This window comes from Chionomys nivalis, chromosome 5 (assembly GCF_950005125.1).
Source record: "Chionomys nivalis chromosome 5, mChiNiv1.1, whole genome shotgun sequence".
NCBI classification, from domain to species: domain Eukaryota; kingdom Metazoa; phylum Chordata; class Mammalia; order Rodentia; family Cricetidae; genus Chionomys; species Chionomys nivalis.
The window spans coordinates 84764398-84780318 of record NC_080090.1 but is presented as its reverse complement, the minus strand read 5'-3'; the positions used below and the strand labels follow the sequence as shown (position 1 = coordinate 84780318).

The following is a 15921-nucleotide window of genomic DNA, read 5'->3' as shown; positions in this document are numbered from 1 at the left end:
AGAGCAGGCAGGCGGCCCGGAGAGGAGTAATTGAAAGGAGCAGATGAGAGGGGGAATGCATCCACCCCCACCTTCCCTACCCCACAGGGGCTGTGGAGAAAGGAAACCTAATCAAATTACAGCCGTCGGCCTCCGACCCGTGCAAGCACAGGAGCCGCCTGGGCCAGGGGCAGGCAGGCAGGGTGGGGTGGGGGCGAAAGGAGAGGGAAGGGGAATCACTTGTAATCCACTGTAAACGTCTTGATGTGCAGCAACAGCTTAGAGGGGGGCTCAGGTTTCGGTGGCGTTGGCTATATTTATCTCTGGGTCCATGCCAGCAGGGAGGGTTTAAATGGCACCCAGCAGTTGGCGTGAGGGGCTGCAGGAGCTTGGGGGCCAGTGGCAAGAACAAGTCTTTTCCGACCCGATGGAGCTGTATGAGACATCCCCCTATTTCTACCAGGATCCCCACTTCTATGATGGGGAAAACTACCTGCCTGTCCACCTCCAGGGTTTTGAGCCCCCAGGCTATGAGCGGACTGAGCTCAGCTTGAGCCCAGAAGCCCGAGGACCCCTGGAAGAAAAGGGACTGGGAACCCCTGAGCACTGTCCAGGCCAGTGCCTACCATGGGCGTGTAAGGTGTGTAAGAGAAAATCGGTGTCTGTAGACCGGCGGAGGGCAGCCACACTGAGAGAGAAGCGCAGGCTCAAGAAAGTGAATGAGGCCTTCGAGGCCCTGAAGAGGAGCACCCTGCTCAACCCCAACCAGCGGCTGCCCAAGGTGGAAATCCTGCGCAGTGCCATTCAGTACATTGAGCGCCTACAGGCCTTGCTCAGTTCCCTCAACCAGGAGGAGCGAGATCTCCGCTACCGAGGCGGGGGCGGGCCCCAGCCGGTGGTAAGTGGCTGGCGCACCAGTCCCAGGGATAGGGCCAGAGGGAGGTGCCTGGTCAGCTTGGGCTGGAACAGGTGCAAAGCCAGGGCCCTAGGGAATCCCAGGACCCCTTTCGTTGTCGGCTAGGCTATCCCGAGACCTTCTGTGCTCATACTGCTTCCAGACCAGACAAAGGCAATGGATAGTAAATACAGATGGGGAAGTGGGGGGGGGGGGGGGGGAGCGGGGCGCACAAGAGAACAGAAGGGGGCCAGAAACAAGTCTGTGGTAAGGGCTTAGGAGAGCCCAGGTGAAGACGAGGGCTGATTCCCATGCTCGAGGCAACATCTAAAAGGCCAGACCAAGTGGCCAAAGAAACCTGCTTTGTCCTGCTCAGAGGTCACCATAATGAAGCATTGTGGCTTATCGCCCTTATCCCCAAAGTGAAGGCAAAATTCCCATCCTAGAAACCAGGAAAGACCTAGAAAGTAGGCTATCTGTGGAGAACATTCTAGGGTGGTAACCTACCCAGGAACCCAAGCAGAGAGCTGTACCTGAGGACGATTGTAGAATTGACCTTGGATCTTGGCCTTGTCTTGCAGGTACACAGTGAATGCAACTCCCACAGCGCCTCCTGCAGTCCAGAGTGGGGCAGTGCACTGGAGTTTGGTCCCAACCCGGGAGGTAAGTGAATCCTGACCCTGATAACCATGGCTCAAATCGTTTAGACCCTAACTAGGCTGGGCAAGTCCCTTACCTTATTCCATGTTCCAGTCACCTTCCTGTGGTTTCCTCGGGAAACTGCTGACCTGAGGGCCCCAAACGGTGGGCTGGAAGCCCTGTACCGCCCTATAGCCTTGACCAGCTAAGGAGTACTCACAGCCTCCAACAGCATTCAGGCGGTGTCTGGTGGTTGACCTCAGGGAGAAGAGCCTGTCCCTGCCCCAGGGGTCCCTGGGAACTGCTGAGTCAGTGCTGCAAAACTGGGCCCGGTTCCCTAGGATATGCTATCCTGGCTTCACCTTGGGATAGCCACTTCCAAAACCTAAGTGTGTGTGTGTGTGTGTGTGTGTGTGTGTGTGTGTGTGTGTGTGTGTGTGTGTGTGTGCTGGAATGCTAGTGGCTGGGGGAACTCCTGACTCTCACTCTCCTGTCTGTTGGGAAAGCCTATGCCATCCCAAGGGTCCCATGCCCCTTGCCCAGGAGACACTCCCGTCTTCTCCTTTCAGATCATCTGCTTGCAGCCGACCCTGCAGACGCCCACAACCTGCACTCCCTCACCTCCATCGTGGACAGCATCACAGTGGAGGATATGTCTGTTGCCTTCCCAGACGAAACCATGCCCAACTGAGTTTGTCTGCCAGGCTGGGTGTCCACGTTTGAGCCCCCAGGATGGTGTTGAAGGCCACCATTTCTGCTGCAGGGGCCTTTCAAGCGAGGCTGTCCTGGTGCCAAGAAAACAGCCCCAGGCTGCCACAGGCCAGACTACCCACTCCCCATCCGTAAAAGGCTAACCCCCAGCCCAGCAAGGGAATGGATGCCCTTTTAGCTGACTCCTTAGAGCACAGAGTATCCCCTTCCAAGGAAAGAAAGATGGAGTCCAGAGAACCCCCTTGTGGATGCTCCCCAATGGGGCAATCTCGGGAGCTTTTTAAAAAAATCATAATATGCTTCTAATTCCACCCCCCAAATGAGAGCCCGAGACAGCGCCCCGATCTGGACAAGCATGCACACCCGTTCCAATCTCTCCCTGATGCCAGGGGCTGGGCTGGGCCTGCCCTGAGTTGAGAGAGAAGGGAAAGGAACTACCCTGTTCCAAAGTCCCTGGGGGCCAAGCTTTTGCAGTGGATATTGGGAACCTTTCAGTGGTTTGTGTATTGTTTTGTTTTGTTTGTGTGTTGTTTGTAAAGCTGCCATCTGACCAAGGTCTCCTGTGCTAATATTGCCAGGGACAGGCAGGGAAGGGGGTGGGGGCTCTTGGGGCAACTTCTTTTGTTAAACTAAGCATTGTGTGTGGTTTTTGCCAATTTTTTTTTTGTAATCCTTTTGCTAACTTATTTGGATTTTCTTTTTTAAAAAATGAATAAAGACTGATTGCTAGAAAAGTGTCTGCAATGATGTATCGGGAGAGGAGACACTGACAACACTGGGGGTCCATGTGCACAAGTGGAGGGGGACCACTCGGGATGGGTCCCTGTGAATGGAGCTGTGGTCCTGAACTGGTCACCAGACACAAGAGCCAGGCGCTGCACCGCTGGGGAAGAGACCAGATTCCTCAGAAATCCTGGGCACACCAAGACAGAAGTACAAAGCACTCTATTGTACTTTACATCAGACATCATTCACAGTCTGCTGTGTTCCAACTTACCCCAAGAGGTCCACTGAGCATGCTCACACCTTGTGCTCAGCCCACATGTAGGGTTAGGGGTGCAGAGCTGGGTTTGTGGGACTTTCCTTCCTCAGCCCTGTCTCTCCCCTGTATCCACATAACCTTGAGCTCTACAGAGAAACAGGAGGTGGCTACACAGAGCAAATGGAGCCAGACACTGTCATGTCTTCATAGGACAAACAGCATGTCCCCTTACCGCCCTCTGCCCTTCCCTCCAAGCACAGGGATACTCCTGTCCCCACCTACAGCTCAAAGACAGGCGATTGTGCTGAGGGAACCGAGAGACAAAGAACAAACAGGCGGGCTGGAGAGATGGCTCAGCGGCTAAGAGCATAAGGACCTGCTCTTCCAAAGGTCCTGAGTTCTATTCCCGGCAACCATCTGTAATGAGGTCTGGTGCCCTCTTCTGGCCTGCAGGCATACACACAGACAGAATAAGCTATGCACAGTTCTAATTGTTCGGGAGACTACTTTTTCAAGGGGAGATGGTGGATGGGAAACTGAGAGTGAAGATCACAGCTAGAGGAGGTCCGGCCGGGCGGTGGTGGCGCACACCTTTAATCTCAGCACTGGGAAGGTAGAGGCAGGCGCATCTCTGTGAGTTCGAGGCCAGGCAGGCTCCAAAGCTACAGAGAAACCCTGTCTCAGGGGAGGGAGGGATAGAGGAGATCAAAGGAACTAGAATGGGAAAGGACCAAGAACTTCAACTTTACTAATTCCAGTTGTGTCGTGCCAGATTGGTTTACTCTGGGTTATTTCCTAACTGTTGAGGACAGGGCTTTGGTGCAGGGACCCTTTGGCAACGTGACTTGAGCCAGTTTAAGAGAGTAGGCACTGACGGTCATTCTACACTTGCTCAAGCTCAGATGGGCCCCTCCCCAACTGCCTCCCCAACCTTGCCTGGACAGTATGAGGGAGATTTGCCAGAGCTTTGGGGGACTGCCACCCTTACCTCTAGTCTAGTGTGCTCTCTTATAACCACAACACTCGATTGCACAACCAAAAAGGGCTCTCCTGAGATTTGTGTCCTCTGCCCCAGTGCCTCCCCGTGTTCTTAGGTGGGCACTGCCCCACTGTCTTCAGCTGTGATGCATCTATCCCTAGTCCTCCCAGGCCCCTACAAGGGTCCAGTGCTAGCCAAGAGCAAGGGCATCAATGAATACCATGGAGTTCACGGCTCCTGCGGTTGTTGGATATAGTGTTAAAGCCCATTCTTTTCAGTTACGTCAACTGGAAACTGAGATGCATATTCACACTTGAAAGAATAACCAGGTCGTTAGAACCAACAGAACCCTGCACAGGCAGGTGTAATCATGCTTGCAAGGCCTCAACTCACCACATGCCAGCACAGCCAGATGTGAATGACTAACCCTGCCATACAGGAGTCCAGAATATTTTCACAAAATAGATGTTATTAAGCGTAAGGGTTTCCTTAAATTAACAAATTCTCAACCTTCACAATAGAATTAAAGATAACACTCAATGTTAATGAATAATGAGCTGGAGTTCTTTAGGGAAATTAACTTAAATTCCCTCAATCAGGGGAAGTAACTACGATAAATCAAACTGGGTTAATCAAATGTTGCCTAATAATAAGCTTTAAGGAATACACAGAATGAAGAGGCAAGAATTACTTAAAACTGGCATGCCAGTGTGGATGTAGGCGCTTCCTGGTGTTTGGCTAATTATTATAAATTATAGGACGCTTGCAGCGCCATCTGTGCGCTGCAGCAAACATTCTCAGGTGTCTGACTTCCCAGACCTTTCCACTAGTGGCTGCAGGTGTACTAGATGGTTGGGGCAACTGGCGTGGAAGAACAATGATAGGAGAAAGAGTCCCCTCAACTTGGGTGTCTGTTCCATGGAAGTAATGCCACCCTACTATCCCCTAACATGCCATGCCCCATGTTCTTTAGTTTCCTGGTTTCGAAGGCTCAAGCTGGGGCACAGATGCCTAGGGGAGCCAGAGCACCACATGAGATTGGCCAAGGAGCCCAGGTCAGGCCTGATAGGAACATATATCACCATCCTTTGTTGGCCTCCTCTCTGCACTCCCTCAGCTATGGGTGAATACCCAGACCCAGACTCCTGGTCTCTCACTCTGTTTAGAACATTTCCAGCGACAGCAAAGGAAAACCTTTTGAGGACCCTTCCCTAAAATGATTCTTCCCTGTTTTCTCCAAATGTTAAAGAAACATAATGATAAAGCTGGGAGGTGGTGCACGCCTTTAATCCCAGGCGGATCTCCGTGAGTTTGAGGCCAGCCTGCTCAACCAGGACAGCCAAGGCTACGTGGAATGAAGGGAGGGAGGGAGGGAGGGAGGGAGGGAGGGAGGGAGGGAGGGAGGGAGGAAGGAAGGAAGGAAGGAAGGAAGGAAGGAAGGAAGGAAGGAAGGAAGGAAGGAAGGAAGGAAGGAAGGAAGGAGAAACATGACACTAGCTAGGGTCTTATCTGGAGCCCAGCATCCCTGAACCACTTCCATACAGGACTGCTCTTCCTATATCCCCAATCCAGCGCTGACAGCACTGAGAAGTCATGGCTTTCTGGAACCTTCAGACTTCTTTCCTGTAGCCAGCTACTGCAGCTCAGCTCCTCAGTTCCACCTTTGACCATGGCAGGTGGGGCACTGAGAGGCTTGCCTGGGTTCTGCCTAAGTTAGATCTGGCTCTCTTCCTGTCATCTGTGCCCACGGACGCTCACTCTTGCCTCAGTGTTTGGGGCCCAATGGCTATGGAAGGGACACAAGAACGCAGTGTGCGTCAGGCCACATGGTTAACCACTCAAGTGAGTGGACTGTGGCCCCAGGATGATTCACAGGTAAAAAGGGCCACTTGAGGAGTTACAAATGAACGTATGAGGGAAAGAGAATTAGGATAGCTGGAGAAATCACGACGCTCTCTCAGAAGAAGCAGTTAAGCTATCAAGCACTCCGGGTACTAGATCAGGAATCCACCACACAGATTACAGTGAAGGACAAGGCATTGGACTCAGACCTAGGCTTCAGACCCATGTCTTTCACAAGGTGTGTGATCTTAACCTGACAGTTTCCTGTTCTATAAAATTGCAGTGATACCACACTGCTGGCTTCTGAGGACTGGATTAATTAATTAACTAATTTTATTACTATAAGTTAATCTGTTTACTACAAGTTATAATTTGGATGCTATTTATTTATTTGTTTGTTTATTTATTTATTTATTTTGGTTTTTCAAGACAGGTTTCTCTGTAGCTTTGGAGCCTGTCCTAGAGCTAGCTCTTGTAGAGCAGGCTGGCCTCGAACTTACAGAGATCTGCCTACCTCTGCCTCCTGAGTGCTGGGATTAAAAGCATGCACCACCACCGCCCAGCCAATTTAGATGTTTGAATTTCTTCAAAATTCACATTCAACCCATGTTCAGGGCTAGCTAAATGGCTCGGCAGTTAAGAGGGCTTGCCACTCTGCACAAGCTTGCATACCAACACCTGCATCGTGCAGCTCACAAACGCTGTACCTCCAGCTCTAAGGGACCCACGTGTCTTCTGACCTCCACCAGCACCCACACACACATGCACATTCATACTTAGATTGAGAAAAAATTAATCTTTAAAATACCTAATCCCTAATGCAATGGCATTAAGAGGTAGGCCTTCTGAAGGTGGTTAGGATATGAGGGCTGTGCCCTCATGAACAGTGTTTAGTGCCCTTATAAGAGGCACCTGTTTGGCCCTTGTTACCCTTCAACCTTTTCTGTTGTATGAGAACACCTTGACAAAGTACCATTTCTGAAGACTAAGCCCTCACTGGAGATTAAATCTACCGGTAGCTTGCTCTTGGACTTCTCAAACACATTTCTGTTGATTAAAAATGACCTATGTAAGGTTGTTTTGTAATAGCAGCTAGACCAGGCAAGGGTCTGGCACCCAGCAGTGCTTAGGGATTTGTTGGCTTTTGTTAATATTAATCCTTTCAATGATTCTTCAAGATGAGGTCCATCAATGTAAACAGTCAAGGAGACAACACAGACACCTGTTCAACATGTATAGAATGTTCACGAAACTGAAGGATGCTGGTTACCTAACTCTACTGCAGTGCCAGCCATTGCCTCCCGTGAGAGACTTAGAAAGGAGTTAAAGGGTCGAAACTACCAAAGCAAAGAAAAGAGCCACTGAGCTGTCTTCTGGAGGAAGCACTGTTGGACAGAACATTTCCGATTAGGCAGATTCAAGCTAATGGGAAGAGGAGAGGGCCAGGGACTCAAAGTCATGAATGGCTTCCTAAGGCCATGGAGGGGCTGGGCCCTGAACTGAAGCAGTGGAGACTATGGTGGTTTAAATTAGAATGGTCCCAGCACAGCGGTGGTGGTGTTAGAGAAGGTAGTGCAGGCAGCACACACCTTTAATCCCAGGCAGAGGCAGGCAGATTTCTGTGAGTTTGAAGTCAGCCTGCTCTAGAAAGTTCCAGGACAGCCAGAGCTGCTATGCAGAGAAACCCTGTCTCAAAAAACAAAAAACAAACAAACGAAAGAATTACTCCCATAGGCTCACATGAATGTTTGGTCCCCAGTTGGAGGAACTGTGTGGGAAGGATCAGGAGCATGGCCTTGTTGGAGAAGGTGTGTCACTGGGAACCGGCTTTGAAGTTTTAAAAGCTCATGCCATCCCAGTTAGCTCTCTCGCTCTGCCTCTTGGTTGTTGTCTCAGTATGTAAGCTCTCAGCTACTTCTCCAGTGCCATGTCTATCTGCCCGCTTGCCTGACCACCCTGCTGCCATCCTCCCTGCCATGATGGTCATGGACTCTAACCCTCTGGAACTGTAAGTGAGCACCCAAGTAAATGATTTTCTTCATAAGTTACATTGGTCATGGTATCTTATCACAGCAACCAAAAGGTAACTAAGACAGCTCCTAGAATGCAGAGATGCACAGAGGAGGCTGGGCAGCAACAGTGACTCCAGGCTCAGTGTGAAAGGATCCAGGTAGAGAAGGCCTGGACAGAAGAATAAAGGTGAAAGGGGAACCCAACCAAGCCTGAGAGCAGGCTTCTCATCCCTTCACCTTGCTCAAAACACTTGGTACACGCCACCCAAAGGCTACCTTTCCCATCAATCCTGTGCGTGCATAATAAACAGAAATGTGTTGTTCATATGCTTCAAAACTCTGATACCTCCTTCCCAGAGCACAGCAACCTGGAGGTCTGTGAAGGAAGCCGGACACATCAGGTGAGCTGAGTGTTCAAGAAAGAAACGGAGGCCATTTGTACATTGTCTTAAAACCAGGTTGTTTATTGGTACATAAACACCCACTCACGCCCACACACACCCACACACACTCGCACACACACTCCTGAAGCACTGAGCCAATACAGTACTGAGAAGGGACCCGGTGAGACACAGGAGGCTGGCAAGGAGGGCTTGGGCCACTGGTTACTCTCCAGAAAAAAAAATATATGCATATATACTTTAACTGTGAGGCAATGGGTACACCATGACAGCAGCCTTCCATCACTGCATGCAGAGTCCCCGTCCATCCTCCCTGCTGACCCTGAAAACACCTGGATCCCCAGTCGCTACCTATGACATCGAAAACCATGACAGAGCTACACGGTAGAGGAGGGGCAGGGCTGACTCTCTCACACAGCTAGCCCATAGAGAGTCCTCAGAAGGAGTCAGACGGGGTTGTCAAGCTCAACTCCTTCCGTCTCAGGATGCTGGTACTTCTGTGCAACTCCAGAGATCAGGATCGGGCTTTCTCACACTCTAACCAATTCATATTCTACTCAATTGTTTCTCATCTTCATCCCCAGCAGCCTGACTGGTAGGGATGCAGAAACAATGGGATCAAGGACAGGTAGCTTCCTGCCCCAGCCCAGGGGAGCCCATTCAATCACCCCATTAGCCAAGCTTTCCCCTACTGGGCAGCAGGGAGTTCTGGCTCATTTCTCCACATGCCAGCCTAGCCCCTGCTCAGAATCCCAGTGAATGAGACGGCATGCCAGTTACTCCACTTGCCTACAGGAGGGCAGGAGGGTACTGTCCTGCCTGCCTCCAACAAACACAACCCAGGCACGTCCTTTCCTCTCCCGTTAGGTATCAGCTTCCATCGACCCACCCTGATATGAGGTCCTGAGATTTCCTAAGGCTAAGGAATGGGTCTGGAAGAGGAGGTGAATGGTATTCCTCACAATCTGTCCTGCCCCACCATGCTGCCAGAAAAAGCAATTAAAATAGTGGGGAGAGAGGCGATCAACAATTTCTTGAGTAGATAGCTGACCCCCAAAGAACACTAATGGAGGACTGGACGGCATGAGGACGGACACAGAAGGAAGACTGCCTCAGTCCACATTAGATATCCTGGACCTGGGACATGGGTCCCTAAAGGGACCCCCCTCCCTTTCAGGGCAGACATAACAGCTCACGATCTGACCCACTCAGCCCCGCAGCAGGCTCCACTGTGGCTGGGGCTGAACCATTCCCACTGCCCTTTGGGCTTAGGTAGTAAGGCCATCTGTTCTCCTTCTAGTTTCCCTGACTGTACCTTCTACTGGGCAAGGAGTTGAAGATTTTCCCTTGCCTTCGCCCTTAGTCCAAAGCTCTGGGGTCCATTTCTCCCACATATTTGGGATTCTGCATCAGCTGGGGCTCAGAGTTTCCACCTTAGCCTTCCTCAGTTTCCTTCCTGGCGTGTCCTGGAGGGACTCGGGTACTCACCCCTCATTGCCCCCAAGCACGACCTAGAGGCAAGAGCTACAGACACTGTTGACCGGTTTGGGGAAGAGGCAGGGGTGATACTGTGAAAGGGTGTACCAAAACCACTCCGACCATTTGACACAGCCAGAGTGGAGGGGACCAGAAGGCCAACTAGTCCAAGCAGGACAGAGTCCGAAATGGCCTTTTATTGGAAGGGCCATCTCAGTCCTTGGCTTGGGATCATGAGCCTGATGAACCCAGAGTCCAGACCAAACTAGGTCCAGAAAAGTAAAAGGGGGCGACACTCACTCAGTGTTACCTTTTTCTCCCTCCCACAGAATCCCAAGCACCATCAACCTGGGTGCCGCCACACACAGGAAACCTTGGCCACATCCACCAGAGACTTACAAAAGGGGCACGAAGTAGGACTCGGATAGTGGGATGCCAAGGGAGTAGATGAGCATATTCTGAGATCCCGGGCAACTGGAAAGTCACAGAGAAGAGGCTGGGAGCCAAGGGAGAAAGGGAACGAGCAGGAGGGGTCAGGGCCGGTTGAGCCTGCGAAACCAGGGCACCCACCCTGGGGACCGTGGCTAGTCCCGGAAAGCGGAGAGCATGTGTCCGTAGAGATAGTGGGAGTGAGCTAAGAGAGAAGAGAGAGACAGGCTCTGTAAGTGGAGGTGGTTCCCGGAAGGGCAGCAGGTAAGTGCAGCATGCGGCCAAGCACAAAGCGAAGCGGGAAGGGCAAGCCGGGCGGTGCTGCAGCGAGGGTGCGGCGGCGGCAGGGCGGGCCGGAGCAGAGGCAAGGCGGGCGAGCGCAGCCACGGCCAGGCCCACTTACCCCGAGCCGGGGGCACACCCCCGTCAGACCCGGGGCGGGAGGGTGGGGGGTCAGCAGGAGTAGGTCCGGACCGTGGAGGGCTCCAGTCTCTGCGCCCCCGCCGTCCCAGCTGGCAGGAGTCGGCAGCGGCGGGAGAACACACAGAGCGCGGGTTAGTGCGCGCCCCACCGCAGCGTTAGTGCAGCGCAGCCTCGGCCTCGCCCCTCTCCAGCCCGCTTGGCCCCCGGCTGCGGGAGGGAGCCCGCGGCCAGTCCCTGCACTCACCTTCCGGCATGATCTTCTTGGGCGGAGGGGGTGGGGGCTGCAGCGGACCCAGCGTGGATACACGGAAGCCCACCGGGAGGGTCTCTGCCGAGGTGCCCAGCATGCCACCACTGTGGTGATCCCGGGGCCTGAAGCGTTTCCTCCAGGAGGGTGCTCGACGGAACACCTTCTCTTCCCCCTGCATCAAGGGACATATTGGAGTTGCCACTCCAACCTTCCCAACTGAGCTGGGAGAGCCCACTGCTTTTTCAAAGTATTTCTCTTCCTAGGCTCCCTGCGGGAGGTCACTCACTGGTCAGCAGCAGTCCTGCTATCCTGTCCTGGGGCCTCAATAAAGATACTACCCAGGTTGCTAGGAAAACACTGCCAGAGATCATGAGTTCTAGGTTGCCATTCTTGGTTCGGTGACAGGACCTCTCCGGGCTTCAGTTTTCTTATCTGTCAAATGGGAAGTCCAGCATCTGCCTCACCTATTTATGTCTCAGGCTACCTTCTCCAGTTGAACCAGAACACACAGACAGCGATGGGGCCAGACAGATGAGCCTCCGGAATCAGGCTCCTCCAAAGGACACAGGCCACCCTTCGGAGCCCACCTTTGTGTTTTCAGAACTGTGCAGTCCCCCCAGTATGGGAAGAGTGAGAAGGAACAGGGCCGCTGACACCTGGTTTTGCCTCGACAGTCCCTCCCATTGGGGTTTGTAATCTGTGCTCTTGGAATGATACATGTTCTAATCACCTCTAAGCCTGTCCTAAGACCTGTCCCAGGAGCATTGACAAGAGTATTCCATTACTGTTCCTTCCCCTCATCTCCCCCTGCTCCCCCCAGTCCCTTCACATTCTACTCCTTCTGTTTTCTTCTCCTTTCTCTATCATGTTCTATGCTCTTTGGAGCAATGAATGATTTTTGTTGTTCCAAAGAATGCATTCCCTGATCCTGAGTGGTGTCGTGGAATGCTGTCTGCCTCACTAACTGTTGATGAATGGATAGCTGGAGGCCCATTCCTTAATTTAGCAAGGTCTAAAGATGGAGAACCTAGAAATAAATGTGTGTGGGGTGTGTTCACACACGCGACAGGACATCTGTGGAAGTCGGAGGACAACACTGGGGAGCTGGTTATCTCTTTCTACCTTTCTATAGGTTCCAGAGATCAAGCTCAGGTCATCTGGCTTGTACGGCCAGCGCTTTCCTTCCTGTGCCGTCCTGTCAGTCCCGGGCTCTTTTTAACTTGCTTAAGCACAGTCGGGTAAGGCAGACAGACTGGCACATTCAAGGAAGGTTGGTGACAGGGAAACAGGTCAAGAGGTGGAGGAGGGAGTGCTGGCAGGGCCCTCCAAGACTTCCCTGAACCCCAAGGGAAGGCCTGATGAAATGAAGGTCAAAGGCTACTTCTACAGATCAGAAGGGCTGCAGAGTGAAGCTACGGCGAGATCTGGGGTGTCAGCTTGACTTTTTGTTTAGCAGTGTGCCAACTACCCTGAGGAGCAGAGGGTGGAGCTGTCACTCAGCACCTCAGCAGAGCGTCTGTCCTCAGACACCACACAACTAGAGGGCAGGCTGCAATCCCGCCCAGCAGGGAAAGACACAGAAACAGAAAAGTCACCCCGAAGAGACAGCCTCTGGGGAAGACCTTTGACCCTGCATGGCCGAGAAGGCTGAGTTTTGAGGTGGAAGATGCCAGAAGTATAACACGGGCTTTGGTTTTTATACCAGAAATGATTTTCAGAGACTTCCCCACAGCCTGCTGCTGCACAACCAACCACATGCCTCCCCGCCCCTTGCCATTCCTCCCCGCCCCCTTGCCATTCCTCCCCGCCCCCTTGCCATTCCTCCCCGCCCCCTTGCCATTCCTCCCGGCCCCTTGCCATTCCCCATCCCTGCTGGCTCTCCTCCCTTAGGCTAGCCACCACTCATCAGCCCTAGGGTGGGAGATCTCATGACCCTCAATCCAATCAGCCTACAATGACCAAGGCTCTAAATTCATATCCAAGTACTCACGTCATCCAACTTCCTGTCTGTGCCCAAAGCCAACAGGTTATTGAACTCTCTCTCCATCACTTGACGGGCCTGAAACCCACAGGGTGAGAGGAAGGAAGAGAGGCTCTAGTTAATAACATTTATGGTATCTTTCTATTTAAAAATTTATATTAATTCAGTTTTTATTATTATGTGTCTGTGTGTGCGTGTATGTACATGTGTATGTGTATGCACGCACACACATGTGGGCAATTGTGACTATGCACTGTGGAGGTTAGAAGAGAATGTGCAAGAATTGCTTCTCTCTTTTCACCATGAAGGTCCCAGGGATCAAATTCAGGTTATCAGACAAATTAGGGGCAAATGTCATTTTAAAAGCTGGATTACAGAGTACATGAATAGACAGGCTTTATCTATTGGAAAAAAACTATTTTCACTAATTGGACTCACAGAGTTATCAATAACAAAAAGAAAGAGGACAGGAAGGTGTGAGGGAGAACGGAGGCACCAGTGGGAATTGGAGGGAGGTGACAGACAAAGATGATCAAAATAAATTGTACAAATATGCCAAATTTTCTATGCATAAATAAAAATTATTTTTAAGCCTATATTTGTCTCTACTGGGAAAACATGGCTGAGCACCCACTGGTGAGGGCAGAAGGAAGAGCAATAAACACGCACACGTGGGTACTCAAGACTGCCCGGGAATAAGTGAGTTCATCTGGCAAGGCACACATTGCAAACTCAGACTAAAAGAATCCCCAGTCGCTGATAGTGGAAGCCCTGAGACACTTTTCTGGACCTCCTCAGAATTAACTCAGTAAGGAAACTACCCGCGTGGGTGCAGAGGGGGCTCAGCAGTTAAGAGCACTTGCGGCTCTTGCAGAGGACCCAGGTTCAGTTTCCAGCACCTATATCAGGTGACTGACAACTCCCCGTAACTACAGTTCCGGGGAACCGGAAGCCCTTTTCTGGACTCTGCAACACCTGCATGCATATGGTACACACACACACACACACACACACACAGAAATAAATTAATCAAAACAAAGAAACAGGAAGGTTTTCATAACTTTCTGTCACCAGATATTTTCAACCATGGTCCATAAAGGATTCCAAACTGTGTCACACAAATAGGTCAAGAAAATGCCAGGTGCTGGTAGTGGATGCCTTAAATCCCAGGAGGCAGAGGCAGGTGGATCTCTGCGTTCAAGGCCAGTCTGGTCTACAGATTGAGTTCCAGGACAGACAAAGCAACACAGAGAAAGCCTTTCTCAAAAAAAAAAAAAAAAAAAGTAGAAGGAGGAGGAGGAGGAGAGAAGAGGAAATAGGTAGGCATCCTTAGACAGGAAGTAGGAAAGAGAAAGCCCATTTCTGGGGGGAGTATGAAGCCCAGAGTTCTATCAGGATAGTGTTCGTCAGAGTGGAAGCAGCATGTCTTACAAGTGATCAGAGAGGAAAACGGTTGTAACGTTTCAGATATTCTGGGAAGTGAGAGGTTAAAAGGATGAGCATCAACTGTAGAGGAAACCTGCAAATGAACTTAGAGGTGGGCAAGTATAGAGAAACTGCATTTGGAGGAAATCCAAACTCTTACTAGAAAGGAAAGGTTCCATGCTATGTGTTTTGACTGGTCAGTGGGCGTCACAGCAGACGGTCTACAAACACATTGGCCCTGAATGCTGTCGTTGCCCCCAAAGCCAGCGCTACCCAGAACTGAGAGACAACACAGCCCCACCCTCGGTCAAGCCAAAGAGTGTCTGTTCCCAGAATAGCCAGCACAGCTAGTGGCTGAATTTCAAAAGCAATCTGACAGCTGCGAACAGTTCAGACAAGGGCAGCTAAAATGATCAGGGGCAGCAGCTCGTCTACACGAGGGACAGCTAAAAGAATTAAGACCATTCTGTCTGGAAAAACAAAGACTTGGGCCCAGAGGCAACATAATCAGAGTTTATGAAATTCACAGTTTTTATAAAATGGGAGAACAGGTCACATACAAACATCCTCATCAGGGACAGCCTGGCAGAGGCAGATTTAGGACAACTAAAATCAGGAAGTATTTTACCCGAGTGCATCTAGACTCCATTACCCACAGGAAGTCAGAAGGGCCAAAAATATAAATAGGGTCAAGAGACTTGAGATATATTCCTAGATAATCATTGTAACAATAATCATGAAATGTAATTGAAGGTGATGTCTAATCTTTTGAGCTGCTGACAGGAAGACAAAGCCCTCGTATGGAGTGTCTCTGGGCTGTGCCCACTGGTATATTTAGTCTGTTAAAGCCTAGGAGCTCAGGAGCAGATCCCTCGGGTAGGTACAGGCTCTATGGAACCTGCAAGGCCCAGCGCTTGTTCTTGCCTATGAAAAGATGGGTCAGAGAAGCAACTTAAGGAAAAGGAAAGCACCAGGCCTCAGTTTGGGAAGAGCTGGAGTGACTCACAGCTGTGAGGCCACAAGAAATGTAACTGCATGTGAAAGACACACATTCCCCAGGGGCACAGGCACCACTCAGGTTGGGACGGACAGCACGCATGTGCACACACACACACACACACACATGCACCCATATGTGTACACATACACACATGCACACGTGCTTGCACGCATGCACACGCGCGCATGCACACACGTGCACTTGCGCGCACACACACAGTAGGGGGAGGCGGGTGCTGGCGGACTGGAGGCCTACCTGGGTGTTCTGTGTGGGGATTTGCAGAACCAAGGCCAGGGTGTTGTGATCAAAGTTCTCATCCAGGGCCAGCAGAGCACCGTGCACACCACTCTCATGCAGATTTCCTGCATAGTCCCTCAGCCCAATAGACTGGACCCAGTGAACCACCTGGTCATTGGTCCAGACCAGCACATCTGGAGGGCAGAGGAAGAAACGGACAAAAAAGAAACATGGCTGGCCCAGGCTCTTCCAGGCACAGA

At 51.3% G+C, this 15921-nt stretch overlaps 2 protein-coding genes across 6 annotated transcripts in view; one reads left to right on the top strand and one right to left on the bottom strand.

Moving 5' to 3' along the window:
• Window positions 1-370: 370 nt before the first annotated feature.
• Myog (myogenin) lies at window positions 371-2808 on the top strand. Its single transcript, XM_057770482.1, has 3 exons — window positions 371-877; window positions 1456-1537; window positions 2083-2808. The coding sequence occupies exons 1-3, from the start codon at window positions 407-409 to the stop codon at window positions 2202-2204; spliced, it is 675 nt and encodes a 224-aa protein (XP_057626465.1). The 5' UTR covers window positions 371-406; the 3' UTR covers window positions 2205-2808.
• Window positions 2809-8484: 5676 nt separating this feature from the next.
• The window catches only part of Ppfia4 (PTPRF interacting protein alpha 4), a 46776-nt gene continuing 39339 nt past the window's right edge, over window positions 8485-15921 (bottom strand). For 4 of the 5 annotated variants that reach the window (XR_009057164.1, XR_009057167.1, XR_009057166.1 and 1 more), the window contains exons 26-30: window positions 15680-15855; window positions 13009-13077; window positions 11013-11190; window positions 10749-10857; window positions 8485-10550 (exon numbers count right to left, since the gene is read on the bottom strand). Coding sequence is in view for 1 of the 5 variants with exons in the window: in XM_057770670.1 (XP_057626653.1) it covers window positions 10501-10550; window positions 11013-11190; window positions 13009-13077; window positions 15680-15855 (473 nt within the window). In the remaining 4 variants the exon portion in view is untranslated. The remainder of the gene's footprint in view (window positions 10551-10748; window positions 10858-11012; window positions 11191-13008; window positions 13078-15679; window positions 15856-15921) is intronic. The other variant, XM_057770670.1, reaches the window with a different exon arrangement.

Coding starts and splice junctions, on each gene's coding strand:
- Myog (XM_057770482.1), top strand. CDS start 407: ATGGAGCTGTATGAGACATCCCCCTATTTCTACCAGGATCCCCACTTC. Junction 878..1,455: donor GGGGCGGGCCCCAGCCGGTG/GTAAGTGGCTGG, acceptor CTTGTCTTGCAG/GTACACAGTGAATGCAACTC. Junction 1,538..2,082: donor GTTTGGTCCCAACCCGGGAG/GTAAGTGAATCC, acceptor TTCTCCTTTCAG/ATCATCTGCTTGCAGCCGAC.